The sequence below is a fragment of the Chiloscyllium punctatum genome, chromosome 38, assembly GCF_047496795.1.
Source record: "Chiloscyllium punctatum isolate Juve2018m chromosome 38, sChiPun1.3, whole genome shotgun sequence".
Taxonomy (NCBI): domain Eukaryota; kingdom Metazoa; phylum Chordata; class Chondrichthyes; order Orectolobiformes; family Hemiscylliidae; genus Chiloscyllium; species Chiloscyllium punctatum.
The window spans coordinates 55,010,565-55,028,203 of NC_092776.1; the positions used below are offsets into that span (position 1 = coordinate 55,010,565).

Here is a 17,639-nt window from a genome sequence, read left to right on the forward strand (position 1 = left end):
ATGTTATATGGAAAAAACTAAAAGAAATATCAACAAAGAGTCCATCCTGTAATTAATGCAAGAGCAAGCATTGCTGGAAGAACTCCGCTGGCTTGTCAGGCAGCCTTGGTAGAAAGAAAAACAGAATCAGCATTAACATCGCAGACCAACATCTTTTCATCAGAACTCCTGACTGAAAAGACATCAACCTGAAACATTAGCTCTGTTTCAATCTGCATAGATGCTGTCTGACCTGAACCTTTATAAGATGTGTGTTCCGATTTCAGGTTTCCAGCATCCACGATTTTTTTTTATTTTTGCGATCATATAATACCAGTCCTGCAAAGCACAGCTCCTGTCAGCTATCCAGGAGAAGTCACAACCCAAATGGGCCCACCTAATTTTTCAAATGCATGGAAGCAGGCTAACAATAGGGATGGATATAAACAAACAATTAAATACACACAAAATGCATAGTTCTTCCAACGAAAACCTGAGACAATAAAGAGAGACAAGCTATTTTACTCAAAAATCTGGACTGAAATTAAAAACTCAATACAGTACATCTTGCTTCAATTGACAGATCAGATGATTGGTCAGAATATTGGTCAAAAAAACAGCAGAGAATGACAAAGATTTAACAGGAGGAATAAACTCCATAGTAATGTTAAAATGGGAAGTAAGTATTTAGGTATTTAAAAAGGGAGTAATTCAAGTGAACACTAGTTCTCAAGAGTTAGAGAATAGGACCAGAAGATAAAATGGAAATTGCAAATTAAAATAAACAAGTAATTTGCTTCTATCTTCACTATGGAGGATACAATAACATTCCAATAGCTGTAAATCAGGAGGAGGAAGGGGGAGAAAAACTCAGTAAAATTACAATCACCAGGGGAGTAGTATTAAGCAAACTGATAGAGCTGCAGGTTGACATGTCTCCAGATTCAGGTAGGCTTCAAGACCATTAGACATAGGAGCAGAGGTTGAACATTCAATCTATCATGCCTGCTCCACCATTCAATGTGATCAAGGCTGAACTGATAATCCTCAACTCTACTTTCACCACCTCCCCCACCCCTCCAACCAACCATAGCCATGCTTCCCTTTCTGATTAAAACTCTGGCTATGTCAGCTTTGAATTTACTTAACAACCCTGCCTCAACAGACCTCTGCAGTAAATAATTCCACTGATTCACTGCCCTCAGAAATCTCTTATTTCAGGCTTAAACATTTGAATTCTTCTTCAGAGATTACACCCTTAGGTCCTATAGCCTATCAAGCCCCTTTAGACTTTTACTTGTTTCAATAAGATCACCTCTCATTCTAAGTTCCAATGAGAAAAGGCCCAACCAGCTCAACCTCTCTACATTAGACAGTCTTTCTATACCTGGTACCTGCCTAATGAACCTTCACTGGACTGCCTCCAATGTCAGATCTTTCTGTAGATACAGGGGCCCAAATTAGCTTGCTGTATTGTGACTATGGTCTGACTAGTGCATTGTATAGTTTTAGCAAAACCTCCTAGTTTTATAATCTATTCCCTTTAAAACAAAGGTTAACATTCTATTTGCCTTCTCCTGCTGAATTGGGTGCTAGTTTTTTTTGAGATTCATGGATGAGGACTCCCAAATCCCTTTGTTCTGTCAGTTTCGACAGTCTTTCCCCACTCAAAACAGTAATCATCACCTCTATTCTTCTTGCCAAAGCACATAGCCACAGATTTTCCCATATTATATTCCATCTGCCAAATTTTTGCCTACTCACTCAACTTGTCAATATCGGTTTGTCTCTCTCATCACCGCCTTCCCACCATTTGGTGTAACCCACGTTCTTAGCTTAAGTATATTCAAAAATATTTGTGTTAACTTTCCAACATTCCCTACATTCAGGGAAGGTTCTAATCAGACTAGGATTTAGCAAATATAAATTTAGCACACTCAAAAACATAAGGTCAACTGGGAACAGTCAGCACAGGAAATCATGTTTAATTTTTGGAATTCTTTGAAAGTGTAAGACGTACCGCAGGTGCTACTCCAGAATTATTGTGGTAAGGTGCAACCTCAAACGTTATTGAAGAAATTACATGCTCATGTGTAGGGGTGATGTATTGGCATGGGGATAGATTGGTTCACTGGCAGAAAACAGACAGCATGCACACACGGGTCTTTGCCTGGTTGGCAGGACATGGAGGTAGAGGAGGTGGTAGAGGAGGAGGTGGAGGAGGAGGTGGAGGAGGATCTAAACTCACAGATGACACCAAGATAGATAAGAAAATTAATTACAGATGAATAGATAGGTTAAATGAGTCGTCAAAAATTTGGCAGATAGAGTATAATGTGAGAAAATGTTAAATTGTTTACATTGGCAGGAAAAATATGAAAGAAAATTACTCCAAATGGAGAATGACTGCGGAATTTCAAGGTGTAGGGGAAATAGGTTTTCTGGTGCACATACTTACTAAACATAAAGTGCAGGCATAGAATGTAATCAAGGCAGCGAATGGGATGTTATCCTCTATTATGAGGAGAGCTGAACATAAAGTTAAAGATGTACGAAAGAAGGTTACCTCAGAGTACAACAAGATCTTGATCAGGTGGACCGATGAGCTGAGGAGTGGCAGATGGAGCTTAACTTAGATAAATATAAGGTGCTGCATTTTGGAAAAGCAAATCAGACCAGGATTTATACACCTAAGGGTAAGGTCCTGGGGACTGTTGCCGGACAAAGAGACCTCAGAGTGCAGGTTCATAGATCCTTGAAAGTGGAATCGCAGACAGATAGGATAGTGAAGAAGGGGTTTGGTATGCTTTCCTTTATTGAGTATAGGAGTTGGGAGATCATGTTGTGGCTGCACAGGACATTGACTAGACCACTTTTGAAATATTGTGTGCGATTCTGGTCTCTCTCCTATCGGAAGGATGTTATGAAACTTGAAAGGATTCACAAAATATTTACAAGGATGTTGCCAGGGTTGGAGGATTTGAGCTATAGGGGGAGGCTGAATAGGCTGGGGCTGTTTTCCCTGGAACGTTGGAAACCGAGGGGTGACCATATCGAGGTTTATAAAATCATGGATAGGGTAAATAGACAAGATCTTTTCCCTTGGGTGAGGGAATCCAGAACTAGAGGACATGGGTTTAGAGTGAGACAGAAACATTTAAAAAAGGGACCTGGGGCAACTTTTTCTACACAGAGGGTGATGCATCTATGGAAAGAGCTGCCAGAGGAAGTGGTGGAGGGTGGTACAACTGCAACATTTAAAAGGCATTTGGATGGGTTCATGAAGAGGAAGGGTTTAGAGGGATATGGGCCAAGTGCTGGTAAATGGGACTAGATTAGGTTAGGATACCTGGACGGCATGGACAAGTTGGATCAAAGTGTCCATTTCTGTGCTGTACAACTCTATGACTATGTTGTGCTTCAGTTATACTGGACATTGGACAGACACATCTCAAATACTTATTTACAGAAGGATATAAATGCATTGGAGGAATGTTTATTATGATACATAAAATGAATGGTTTGTCTTATAAGGATAGGTTGGATAGGCTGACTTATTGCCACGAGAGTTTAGAAGATGGAGAGGGATTGATGATTTGATCAAAGTGTATAACATCCTCAAGATTGACAAGATGTATGTGTAAATGATGTTTTGGCTTGTGGCTAAGTCCAGAACCAGAATTACTGTTTTAGAATTAAAAATTAAAAGTCAGAGACAATGGGATTTTCATTTCTTTCAGATAGTGGAGACACTTTGGACATCTGTCTCAGAAGGCCGTGGAGGTGGGAGGGATCATTGACAATGTTTGTTAAGCAGGGGGAAATCAAGAAATTACAGGGGTAGGTCGATATGTAGAATTCAAAACACAAACTAAATCAGCCATGCTCATATTGAAAGTTGGATCCGGCCAAATGATCCAATTTATTATATTCAATTTAACATTTATTATTAACAAACTCTGAGGGTCACGATTATTTCAGCTTGTAAAGGACAAACAAATAACTTTTAGACAATTTGCCTTGAAACCTTGACTTTGTTGTCTCACACAGGTGCCATCTGACCTCCTGAGTATTTCAGCCTCTATTTGGTTCTATAAATAAATCGCATTCACGCACTGAGTTTTCTTCTTCCAAATCCGCCATTCCTCATTTTTACTTCAACATTCAATCAAAATCACACAGATTGGACCAATTTGACACCTTCCCAAACTACAAGAGAAATTTTACAAATCTGATTGGTGACAGGAAACTTCACAGGCACGCAGCAAACTGAAACTTTGGGTGTACATGGCCCATCATTTGGTCAGAAGTACAGAGGTAAAGCTCATTGTTCTCCTCCAAAAAAAAGTAATTTGGTCAAAAGTCATGAGCAATATCATTGGCTGAAAATTCTAATCAGTGCAGCCAATGGATGAGTCTCTTCAACATAAAATAAATTATCTTCCTTTTTGCTTCTCGGCAGCCTTCTGGTTTGACAAATTGGCCATTGCAACCTCAGACCCAAATACACTCAATTTCCTGACAGCTTGCATTCCACTTTGATCTTTGCTGCAGCTGCTCCTTTTCACAGCTCCACTGGGTAATATTTCCATATTAAGCAGTTTTACATCTATCTCAAGCTTCTTTTTTTTTGAAAAGAAGAAAAAATCTTCTGATAGGCAAATTTTGTAACCATATGTATCTATTACTCAATCCATTCAATTCTTAGTAAAGGGCTTATGTACCTTACTTAACTGATAAAGTTTCTTCTCTAAATAATAAGCTCTTTTCTATGTTCAGAGGCTGACTAACTTACCATGCATTTGTTTTGTTTTAATGTCAGATGCATCACGATGTTTCGAGAACTGGCAGAAATTTAGACACATTCAAGGAAATGATACTTTGATTTTGGAAGAGAACAACTTTTACTTCTGTACTATCCTATCTGTGTCTGCTCCTTATAGTACAGAAACAAACCCTTCAGTCCAATTTGTCCATGCCGACCAGATATCCCAATCTGACCTAGTCTGATTTGCCAGCATTTGGCCCAGATCCCTCTAAACCCTTCAAGTACCCATCTGAATGCCTTTTAAATGTTATAATTGTACCAGACTCCACCACCTCCTCTGGCATCCCACTCTAATTTTTCCAGTGTAGCTGTGTAATTTTTAAGGTGGGGAATTGGGGGGAACAGAGGATATATTATAGAATTATTCTTCTGCCTTCTATCCATGCACCATAATCCTACAAAAAAATTGAAACTTTAAAAAGTTAAAATGTTAGACAGCAATGGTAAGCAAGAATGGAATGGAAATAACAGCTAGTAAGCAATCACATGATGGGTAATATACTCTAAAAGCAGTCAAAAACATTTTTCGACAGGAAGAAACTACATTAAAAAGGTAATTCACACGTTACTCAAATTTTAAGAAGTTTGATCGTTAGATCTTTTCATTCTACAAACCTCATTGCCAACCTTATATTTTATTACTGAAATACTTTATTTAAAAGTTGTTGCTCAAAACAGAACCCCAGTATCATTTTGTAAAATGTCTGTATCCCCTTGAGAAGTTTATTAAACTTAAACACACACACACACAATTTGTATGTGGCATATTTCTTCCACTTTTATTTTACCTGCCATATGCAAAACGCCTGTCCTTATGGTGGTCACCAAATGTATCCCACAGCCTGAGAGATATGCTTACTTCATCTACAACATCTCGGGAACGTTCAAGCACCTAAACAAAATCAACATTTAATGCAATAAATTGAAAATATTTTAAATTCAATGACAGCAAAGTCAACAAACTTCAGAGTATTACATTAATGTTAATCTGAGAGAGAGTAACTCAAGTATATTCCCAACATGACACTAAAAAAAACAAGGAACACAATTACAATGTTCAGTAACACCTAATACAAAGAGAGCAGAATTCTTTCCCTTGAGTTAAAATGAAGTTTGTTTACTCCAGTTTGCATATCTCTTAATAACAGTTCCAAATATTGGATCAAAAGGGTGCTTATATTGAGAACCTCAAGATAGCTCTAAAGGCATTAGTCAGATTGCTGTGTAATTTTTTTTCAAATTGTTCATTCAGTTACAATAACAAACATGCTTGCTGGCCTCTAGCATCTTATTAAATTTAAAATATTCAAATCTTTATTAAGTTGAAGAGCAATAGTTTATTCCTAGTTTCTCCATTTGTTTCCAAACCTGAACTTGTTCAATTCAAAGTGACCTATACACAATACAATTTTACAACTGTTTTATTAGATTTGCAAGCCTACAGCTTCTACCATCGAATCTAAAACTACGTAAGAACCATGTTTAAAAAGAAATAAATACACCGTTCAATAAAATACTTGTTTTTTGAATGGCAATCTTGAGAGAAATCTTGGGACAAAGAAAAAGACCAAATAATGTTAGAGTATATTCAAAGCATAATCTTTGACTTTGTGTATCATGTACATGTAATATTTGTACAGAGTTAAGTCACACTTTTGTAAAAGAAGTTCTTACCTCTTGACAAACACGATACTGGTCGATTGCCCAGACAGTAGGAACATGAGTGGACAGCAACTGGTACTGTGTTAAGGTGGTATTGCATGCTCTTGCACAGATGAGTCGTGTCTTTCCCACAGCATTGTCTCCAACAACAACACACTTGATAGTTTCAACATTTGGCCTTTCATAATCCATAGCAGTGTCCATTTACAGTAAACTACATTGGAACAAACAAAAGAATACACAGCTCTTACATACTTGCTCGAACAAATGCTACTTCGTTCAGCAAAACAACCAGAACTCAGCAAATGTGATCTAATTTAGGTTCTAAGTTTGCTCCATTTATACTGTGGTTTGTACTAAACCGTAGGCAAATTTGCAACACTGGTATTTTTCAGTGCATTCAAGCCAAATCCTGCCATATCTTTAGTCTTTATAAAAACAAGCCTATCATACACAAACACACCACTATTATTTAACTAGACTGGATTACTTGTCATTCTGGAAGTGGAATTGGCTAGATTCTGCTGACCAAAACCTGTAGCCTGTGTTTATATCAGTCTATTATTCAGTCTGATTGTGTGTTGGAAATAGAAACAGTTGAAAATTGGAAACTTCGTCAAGCTGGTCTAAACTTCAAAAACACTCACGTAAAAGGCTCACAAAAGTCCAAATCTGCTACCAAGTCAACGGCAAGTAGTTATAACTTTAAATCATGACTATACGGTGAATGGGGACAATTACAACTAATCAGTCATCATTTTGTTTACCTGGAAAATGTCTGGGCACCTAATGTATTGGAGTTGAGAAACAACTCAGCTATGATGCCCAATGTAAACAAACAGGAAGCTGGAAGAACACAGCAAGCCAAGCAACATCAGGAAGTGGAGAAGTCAATGTTTCAGGTATAATCCTTCTTCAGGGCTCAAAGCCCAAAATCCAACTGTGAAGAAAACTACTACTTAAGCATGTAATTTGGGGTACTATACTTATTAAAAGGAAGCCTTTAGAAACATTAACATACAAAAGTGCATTTTCCACATAGTTGAACCAAGAGCTAAGCAGCTAAAACAATGATCCAGTGAATCACTTGCTCGAACAAATGCTACTTCGTTCAGGAAAACAACCAGAACTCAGCAAATGTGATCTAATTTAGGTTCTTAAAAAAAAGTCATCAAGTTTAGTTTGTTTTTCCGATGGACTCCAGTGCATCTAGAGACACTCCAAAAATATCCAGCTCAATGCTGGTTCAGTTTAGACCAGGATTTTCTCCATCTCCATGCTCAGCCCGAGCATCCTAGCCAGATCAGCACAAGAGCTGCCCCAATCCCCACCTTCTCACTACCATCCATCTGCAGCTGCATACAGGCAGCTTAATGGGAAGCCAGGATTCAAAATAACTCAAGCCTGGCACTAGCAATAATTCCATCTGTCTTGGGCAGAAAACAAAGACACCCTAATTTTTTTTTGTTGTAACAGATCATCCAGGAAAATTAGATAGCTAACCATAGGTAGTACAGCTTATAATGATAGATAGGTTTCATCACACAACACACACAATATTATCTTGGTCAGAAGTCACATGAAACTAGGTTATAGTTCAACAGGTTTATCTAAAATCACAAGCTTTCACAGCACTGCTCCTTTGTCAGGTGAAGACTTCATTTACAAGAAACACAAAAGTAAAGAGAAAACAATTTTTTATTTTTTGTTCCTTTTATACTGTTTGAGAAAAATGTTGACTAGATTGCAAGTAGATTCTAATTGACAGAGGTACCAGTCAATTAGATGTACCAGTTACCTGATGACTAACAGTTAACTTTGTTCAAATTTAAATCAGACATGTTGGCTGTAATTGGTAAAGACACTGTCCCAAGGAATGAATTAGGTAATGGCTTTCACTTGTTCCAATCGGTTAAAACAGCTGCAACCTTCTTTCACATGAATTAATACATTAAGCTTCCAATACACACAAATGGATCAAACTGCGAGCCAACTGAACACATTCAGGATTATTTAGAAAATGTTGGCCAATAAAAAGAGTTGATATAATAAGAATCAGATTTTCGTGTTAGACCTTGTGTTTTGAGTTTTGCAAGCATGGGTTGGTTTGAAACAACTGAAAGGACATGATGTTTGCTATGATCTGTCAGTATTGGCGACAGACACTGTATTCTGGATTAGTGGTGCTGGAAGAGCACAGCAGTTCAGGGAGCATCCAAGGAGCAGCGAAATCGACGTTTCGGGCAAAAGCCCTTCATCAGGACCTTCAAAAGGGCTTTTGCCCGAAACGTCAATTTCGCTGCTCCTTGGATGCTGCCTGAACTGCTGTGCTCTTCCAGCAACACTAATCCAGAATCTGGTTTCCAGCATCTGCAGTCATTGTTTTTACCTCGACAGACACTATATATCTAACATCACAAAGCACGGACATTGACATATCACATGAATCAATGGCACGATGAACAGAATGTCTGTGACTTGTTGGTAGCACCCGGTTAGTGGCTACCAGTAACCATGTTGCTACTATATTAAATGTTATTTTTTGCAACATTATACAAGACAAAAAAACCTCTAACCATTGGTGTCTCTTGTAAAAAGGCCGTTGTATCACCTGTTTAATTCTCATCAATAATTTGACACCTTAAGATAGAAAACATCTCAAAAGAGGCTTTGTTGAAAAACAGATGCTAAGTAAAATAAAGAGATCTTATCAAAATGACCAACATTTAGATGACCTAGAAAAAGGCAATGGGAGTATGAAATGGGAATGCTAGAGAAAGTGACTTGCGCAGCTGAAGGCACACCACAATTGAGAGTCTAAGAAAAGAAAGAATCCACAAGAGGCAAAATGCATGAGAACGGAGTTTGAGGGAGAAGAGGTTACAGATGTAGGGACGGCACTATGTTTAAGTGATTTAAAGACAAAGGTTAGATCATTAAACTCAAGACATTAGTGGAATTGAAGTCAATGTTAGTCAGGATGTATGGACAATTGGAGGCAATGGATAAGTGTGATTTAGGATATGACTGGAATTTGTTTTTGATGAGCTGATGCTTGTGAAAGAATAGAGTGGGAAGATCTTGTTAGATCATTAGAGCAATGAGAGCAATGCATTGGTTTCATCTGCAGATACGAGCAAATGATGTTGACTGCGCTAAATATCAAAGTAGCATTTCGCCAAATGTGGCAAAAAGAGCACTAAACAAAACTGGAGTCACTGGGAATAAGGGAAAAAAAAATGACGGTTGGAACCATACCAAGTCTAATTGAAGATTTTTGGTTGTGGCAGGTCAAGCACTTCAGATACAGGGCATCACTGGACTCTGAAGGGTAGGGTTGAAGGCCCAACCATCTTCAGCTGCTTCTTTGATGAGCTTCCCTTCATCAGAAGGGAAGAAGTAGGCACAAGTTACAAGTGTGATTGAACACCCTCCATTTGCCTGGATGAGTGCAGCTCTAATGTCACTCAAGAAGCTTGGTTCCATCCAAGACAAAGAAATCAGTTAAGGGTTTAGATGGAGAGGAATTTGTTAAGTGTGTATAAGAAAATTTTCTGATTCAGTATGTGGATGTACCTACTAAAGAAGGTGCAAAACTTGACCTACTCTAGGAAAATAAGGCAGGGCAGGTGACTGAGGTGTCAGTCAGGGAGCACTTTGGGGCCAGTGACCATAATTCTATTAACTTTAAAATAGTGATGGAAAAGGATAGACCAGATCTAAAAGTTGAAGTTCTAAATTGGAGAAAGGCCAATTTTGACGGTGTGAGGCAAGAACTTTCGAAAGCTGATTGGGAGCAGGTAAAAGGGACAGCGGGAAAACGAGAATCCAGAGAAAGTATATTCCTGTTAGGGTGAAAGGAAAGGCTGGTAGATATATGAAATGCTGGATGACTAAAGAAATTGAGTGTTTGGTTAAGAAAAAGAAGGAAGCATATGTCAGGTATAGACAGGATAGATCGAGTGAATCCTTAGAAGAGTATAAAGGCAGTAGGAGTATACTGAAGAGGGAAATCAGGAGGGAAAAAAGGGAACATGAGATAGCTTTGGCAAATAGAATTAAGGAGAATCCAAAGGGTTTTACAAATACATTAAGGACAAAAGGGTAACTAGAGAGAGAATAGGGCCCCTAAGGGCTTTTGCCTGAAACGTCGATTTTGCTGCTCGTTGGATGCTGCCTGAACTGCTGTGCTCTTCCAGCACCACTAATCCAGTATTTGGTTTTCAGCATCTGCAGTCATTGTTTTTACCCCTCAAAGACCAGCAAGGCAGCCTTTGTGTGGAGCTGCAGAAAATTGGACAGATACTAAACCAGTGTTTGGCATCAGTATTTACTATGGAAAAGGATATGAAAGATATAGACTGTAAGGAAATAGATGGTGACACCTTGCAACATGTCCATATTACAGCAGAGGAAGTGCTGGATGTCTTGAAACGCATAAAGATGGATAAATCCCCACGACCTGATCAGGTGTACCCTAGAACCTTATGGGAAACCAGAAATGTGATTGCTGAGCCTCTTGCTGAGATATTTGTATCATCAATAGTCGCAGGTGAGGTGCCAGAAGACTGGAGATTGGCTAATGTGATGTCACAGTTTAAGAAGGGTGGTAAGGATAAGCCAGCAAACTATAGATCGGTGAGCCTGATGTTAGTGGTGGGCAAGTTGCGAGAGGGAATTCTGAGGGACAGGATTTACATGTATTTGGAAAGGAAAAGACTGATTAAGGATAGTCAACATGGCTTTGTGCATGGGAAGTCATGTCTCACAAACTTGATTGAGTTTTTTGAAGAAGTAACAAAGAGGATTGATGAGGGCAGAGCAGTAGATGTGATCTATATGGACTTCAGTAAGGTGTTCAACAAGGTTCCCAATGGGAGACTGGTTAACAAGGTTAGATCTCATGGAATACAGGGATTTGGATTTGGATACAGAATTGGATACAGAATTGGCTCAAAGGTAGAAGACAGAGGGTGGTGGTGGAGTGTTGTTTTTCAGACTGGAGGCCTGTGACCAGTGGAGTGCCACAAGGATCGGTGCTGGGTCCTCGACTTTTTGTCATTTACATAAATTATTTGGATGTGAGCATAAGAGGTACAGTTAGTAAGTTTGCACATGAAACCAACATTGGAGATGTAGTGGACAGCGAAGAGGGTTACCTCAGATTACAACAGGATCTTGACCAGATGGGCCAATGAGCTGAGAAGTGGCAGATGGAGTTTAATTCAGATAAATGCAAGGTGCTGCATTTTGGGAAAGCAAATCTTAGCAGGACTTGTACACTTAATGGTAAGGTCCTAAGGACTGTTGCTTAACAAAGAGACCGCGGAGTGCAGGTTCATAGCTCCTTGAATGTGGAGTCGCAGGGAGATAGGATAGTGAAGGCAGTGTTTGGTACGCTTTCTTTTATTGGTCAGAGTATTGAGTATAGGAGTTGGGAGGTCATATTGCAGCTGCACAGGACACTGGTTTGGCCACTTTTGGAATATTGTGTGCAATTCTGGTCTCCTTCCTATCTGAAAAACATTGTGAAACTTGAAAGGGTTCAGAAAAGATTTGAGGATGTTGCCAGGATTGGAGGATTTGAGCTACAGGGAGAAGCTGAGCAGGCTGGGGCTGTTTTCCCTGGAGCGTCGGAGGCTGAGGGGTGACCTTATAAAGGTTTACAAAATTATGAGGGGCATGGATAGGTTAAATTGACAAAGTATTTTTCCTTGGGTCGGGGGAGTCCAGAGCTAGAGGGCATAGGTTTAGGGTGAGAGGGGAAAGATATAGAAGAGACCTCAGGGGCAACCTTTTCACACAGAGGGTGGTACAGGTATGGAATGAGCTGCCAGAGGAAGTGGTGGAGGCTGGTACAATTGCAACATTGAAGAGGCATTTGGATGGGTATACGAATAGGAAGGGTTTGGAAGGATATGGGCCAGGTGCTGGCAGATGGGACTAGATTGGGTTGGGATATCTGGTCGGCATGGACAAGTTGGACCGAAGGGTCTGTTTCCATGCTGTACATCTCTATGACTCTAAATCAGCTTGATTGGATCCCATTTAATACATTCAATATTCACTCCTCCACTTCCTATGCCGCTATGCAGAAAGTGTCCTACTGTGACTTACCAAGGCTCCTGCAACAGCACCTTCCAAATTATTGATCTATACGACTTAAAAGGCCAAGGAAAGCAGATGAACGAGATCACCACTTCAGGGATGTTCCCCTCTAAGCCACACATAAGTCCTGACTTGAAACTATACTGTCATTCCTTCAGTGTCACGGAGTCAAAATGCTAAAACTCCTTCAATTACAATATTCTATGTACCCAACATCACATGGACTGCAGAAGTTCGATAAGACAACTCACCGCTACTTTCTATAGGTTATTTAGGGATAGGCAATAAATTTTGATTTAGGCAGCAACATCTGCCATATTTTCTTCAATCCAAGTGTTTCAACAGCAGAATTCCTGAGATAGGGACAGAGGTGGGTATGATGGAAATGAAAGAAGGCTGTCTCAGTGATTGCATTGGGAGTCGAACTTAGCTCAGTTCTAATTAAACCTTCATTGATGGGCAAATATGATAATTGAGCCTGTAATAGCAAAGACAATGGTTTCAGTCTTCCCAAGGTTTAGCAGAAGGAGGTTAAGCCACATCAAATGACTCGGCATCAGAAGCAGTGTGACACCACAGAAGCAGTGCAGTGGTGTAGCTTACAAGTACTAAGATACACGTTGAAGCTAACTTGATACTTGCAGATGATGTTTAAAGGGAGAAGTATACAGACGAAGAGGAGGAAGAGCCTGAAAGTAACCACTTCCTTTACTGTTGATAATTCACTGTAACCAAGGAAGTGAGAATTGCATGAATGAACGTTCATTCTTTTCTATCAAAAACTTACTTTCATAATGCTCATGTTTCTCAACATGCTGATACTTTTGTACTAAAGAAACCAAATTTACTTTTTCTTTCAAAAGTTCCAAAATTATGATTTGTATTTTTCTTTGTATTAGCAGTAATATTGCATTCCTTTGAAACAGATGTGGGAAGTGATGAGAGGTGGATTAAAAACTAGAAATTTATCATGCTTGGAAATGGTAGTCTTACTGATAGAATCCTGCTTAAAAATAAAACAAGATGTCTTAAACACAACTGCATGTTGAGAGCAGTAGCTTGCTTCTTTTCAGCTGAGGGGAATTGTTTTGGCAAACTAAAATAACTATAAATTGAAAATGTGAATAGGCCCCTGAAATAAAATGAAAAGAAGCATTTAAAAGAACAGAAAGGGCATTTCAAATCATTTTCTTCTAACTTCTCATTTTTACATCCTCATTATATTAAAATAGTAAATCTTTAATTGAGAAACAAGACAGCCAAAGATTTCAAGAAAAGTAGATATTTCCTAGATTCTCTTTTTTAAAGAACAGGGAAGTTTTGTCAGTCTGTTACTGATACTTCTGTAATGTTTTTGTTGGAAATTCATCTATTTTCTCACATCCAATTGGTCTGCTGTCTACCACAGTTGGTATTTGTTGCTACTTTTGAGTATAGTTCAGATGCATGTGCAATGCTAAATTTAAACATGGTAAATGCAACACTTAAAAAGGTGGCAAAGTACTTCCTTAATGCATATGTACAAGAGGCAACTGACAAGTCAAGGAGAGGCAGTCAGAAGTGCTGAAATTCAAATAACTTCCAAAAATGACCCATTAAAACTATTTCCTCCATTATGAAAGTCATTAAGTATTATATGAATTGATCAATTAAGCTTGATGTTATTGTAATTTCAAATAATTTATGTAATGGGAGCCAACAGCTAGTTTGAGGCAGCATGTGGAGTGTGCACTTCATGCACAATTTCTTCAACTATAACAACGCTTCGTTCCATTCCAGTGGCAACAACCAGATTCATCACATCACCAGAGTGTGAGTTTTAAGATGCTAAAGTAGGAGAAAACCTAAACAAAACTACCTATTCCAACAGTTCGAGGGCAAACAGGTCATCACGAGTAGCTGAGTTATACTGGTAAGCATAGAATAAAAATACCATCTTTGCCCATTTACCTCCCCACACTGATGGGAGAGGCAATCACAAGTATGAAAGTCGTATGAACTCAGAGTCAATGGAAAAAGTGCCGAACAACCTCACCTTGAAAAGTACAAAAAAAACAAACAACAGTTGTGTGTGTGGTATAAATAAGGAACTTGACTGGAAGCAGAATAGAAACTATGCACAGTTCATCAAATAATTAATCTGGGCAACAACAGAGTTTTATTATATAATCCTTTGAGTGGTTTAATGAAAGCCATTGGCTCATGATACACACAGCACTACATTTTAAATAGACCACAAAGACTTAATTGTAAACTGGCAAGCAGTTACTGGTTTCACTATAGACAAAGACAATTGCAAAACCCTTGCTATTAAAAAAAGAGCTTCAATGCCAATACCTCTTGATAGGGGTAGACTTTACTCAGCTCGACTCCCAGTACCAAATGGTCATTGGAAGGAATTATGAATTAAAGATTGGGTGCAAAGTTAGATGGTATAAGTGGCATTGTTGCTTCATAGCAGCAGGGACCCAGGTTCAATTCCATCCTCGGGTGACTGTGTGTTGAGTTTGCGCATTCTGCCTGCATCTGCGTGGGTTTCTTCCAGGTGCTCTGGCTTCCTCCCACAATTCACAGATGTGCAGCTTAGCTGGACTGGCTATGCCAAATAGCTTGCATATCCTTAGACACTGAACAAAGTGGATTAGCCACGAGAAACACAGGGTTACAGGGATAGGGTAAGGCAGTGGGTTTGAGTAGGATGCTCTTCGGAGGGTCAGTGTGGACTCGATGGGCCAAATGGCCTGCTTCTACACTGTATAGATTCTATGATTCAGTACTTTCAATTGCAAGCAAGGGTGATTTGGAGGAGATTAAGTGATAACTTTGTTCTTGTAGTAAAAACAGGTAAGTAATTAATTGGTCAGTAATTACTCATAGCAGTTACACAATGATTAATTCAAAGCACCATGCCAGATTTGTCTCAATATAATTTTTCTGCAATTTTCTTTTATACCCGAAGACAGTGAAAATCATCCTCCTCAGATTTAAAATTATTCCTTGCTCTAGCTTTTGCAGATTTTTGGCTTTCTTGGGGGTAGGGAGGGTGCTGTGGAGAATCTCTCTACAATCCATGCACACAGATGGACTTTCTTGGATGGCTTGTCTGATTTTAAGGTTGGGTCCTCTTGACTGAGCCATCCCCAAAATGGAAATGGTCTCTGTCTACCATTTCAATTCCATTCAAAATCATAAACACCATAATCAAAGCAGTCTTTATCTTGCAATATCTGAGGAAATATGAACACATTTAATACAATTTATCCACATAGTGTAGCCATTGGCACCTTGGTAACATTCCAAATAATCTGCATTGTACTCAAACAATACACTGTTTCTGAAGATGCCTTCCTAGAATAGCACATACACAAAATGTGATCATACAGTCAGAGTCCTACAGCATGGAGACACTCCTGTCGGCCCGAACTGGCCCACGCTGACCAAAATGTCCATCTATGCTAACCCCATTTCCCTGCACTTGGTCCATATCCTTCTAAACCTTTCCTATCCACGTGTTTGTCCAAATGCCTCATAAATGGTGCTAATGTACCCATTTTAACCACTGCCACTGGCAGTTCATTCCACATGCGTACCAACCTCTGTACTAGAAAAAGCTGACCCTTGGGTCCCCTTCTATTCTTTCCCCTCTAACCTTAAACTGATGCCCTCTAGCCTTTGATTCCCCAACCCTGGGAAAAAAGACTGAGTGCATTCTCCCTATCCATGCCTCTCATGACCTTAGACAGTTCTATTAGAGAACCCCCCCTCAGTCTACTACGTTCCAAAAAAAAAGTCCTAGTTTGTCCAAACTCTCCCTATAACCCAGACCTTGACAACATCTTTGTAAATTTCTCCTGTACTCTTTCCAGTTTAATAACATCTTTCCCATAGCAAAATGACCAAAATTGAACATAACATTCCAAGTGCGGCCTCATCACGTCCTTTACAACTGCAACACAACTTCCCAATTTTTATACTCAATGCCCTGTCTGTTGAAGGCTAATGTGCCAAAAGCCTTCTTCACTGCCTGCCTACCCAGGACTCCACTTTCAATGAACCGTGCAACTGAACACCGTGGTCCCTCTGTTCCACTACACACCTTAAGACTCTATTATTCACCATGAAACTCCTACTTTGTTTTGACTTTCCAAAATGCAAGACCTCACACTTACCTATAATAAACTCCATTTGCCATTTCTTGACCCATTTCCCCAGCTATCAAGGTCCCACTGCAATTTCTGATAATCTTCCTCACTGTCCATGATACCTTCTATTTTAGTGTTATCTGCAAACTTACTAATTATGTCTTGTACACTCTCATTCAAATCATTCATATAGATAACAAGCAGCAATGGGCCCGACACTGACCTGAGACACTCCATTAGTCAAAGGCCTCCAGTCCAACAAGCATCCTTCCACTATTACCCTCTGGTTCCTACCATTAGGCCAACTGTGTATCCAATTTGCCTAACTTTTCAGATTTAAATCATAATTATGTCTATCTTGGTTTGATGAAAAGTTGATGAACTTATCCATACCTGCAGAGAAATACATCTGCCAGTTTTGCCTAGCTAATTAATCCGTCAATGTCTCATTATACTTTTATGCTCTTATCTATACTAGTTATCTTGCCACCAAACCTGGTCTTCTTTCATATATGGATATATGGCTTGGGTAATGTGCTTTACAATCATTAATACAGTGCATAGTTTGAGGATGAAAAAAGATCCTTGCAGAAGACCTCTAGTCATTACTTCAAATTCCTGGGTGGATCCATCATTCAAAATAGTCTACTGCCTTATCCAAGTCAATAGCTTGCCTTCAATTCCATGCCTTCCATGTTATCTTAGTCTCTTGATGTAGAACCTTCTAAAAGCTTTCAGGAAGTTTATTAAACTTATTAAACTTCATTGATAGACATTCCCATTTACTACTTGAATTACTTCCTCAAAACATTCAATCAGATTTGTTAAACATATACACTTCCCAAATTCACGTTGGTTCTCTTTAGCCAACTTAAATTTCTTGAAGTGTTCAGTTACTCTGCTCTTAATTATAGATTTCA

The 17,639-nt window shown here is 39.1% G+C and overlaps 1 protein-coding gene across 6 annotated transcripts in view; it reads right to left on the reverse strand.

The window, feature by feature from the left end:
- Nucleotides 1-17,639, reverse strand: part of rhobtb1 (Rho related BTB domain containing 1) — a 90,620-nt gene that overhangs the window by 49,585 nt on the left and 23,396 nt on the right. For 5 of the 6 annotated variants that reach the window (XM_072557917.1, XM_072557919.1, XM_072557918.1 and 2 more), the window contains exons 2-3: nt 6,482-6,683; nt 5,596-5,699 (exon numbers count right to left, since the gene is read on the reverse strand). In XM_072557917.1, the coding sequence (XP_072414018.1) occupies nt 5,596-5,699; nt 6,482-6,673 (296 nt within the window). In that variant the 5' untranslated portion in view covers nt 6,674-6,683. Of the gene's footprint in view, nt 1-5,595; nt 5,700-6,481; nt 6,684-17,639 lie in introns of those variants that run through there. The other variant, XM_072557920.1, reaches the window with a different exon arrangement.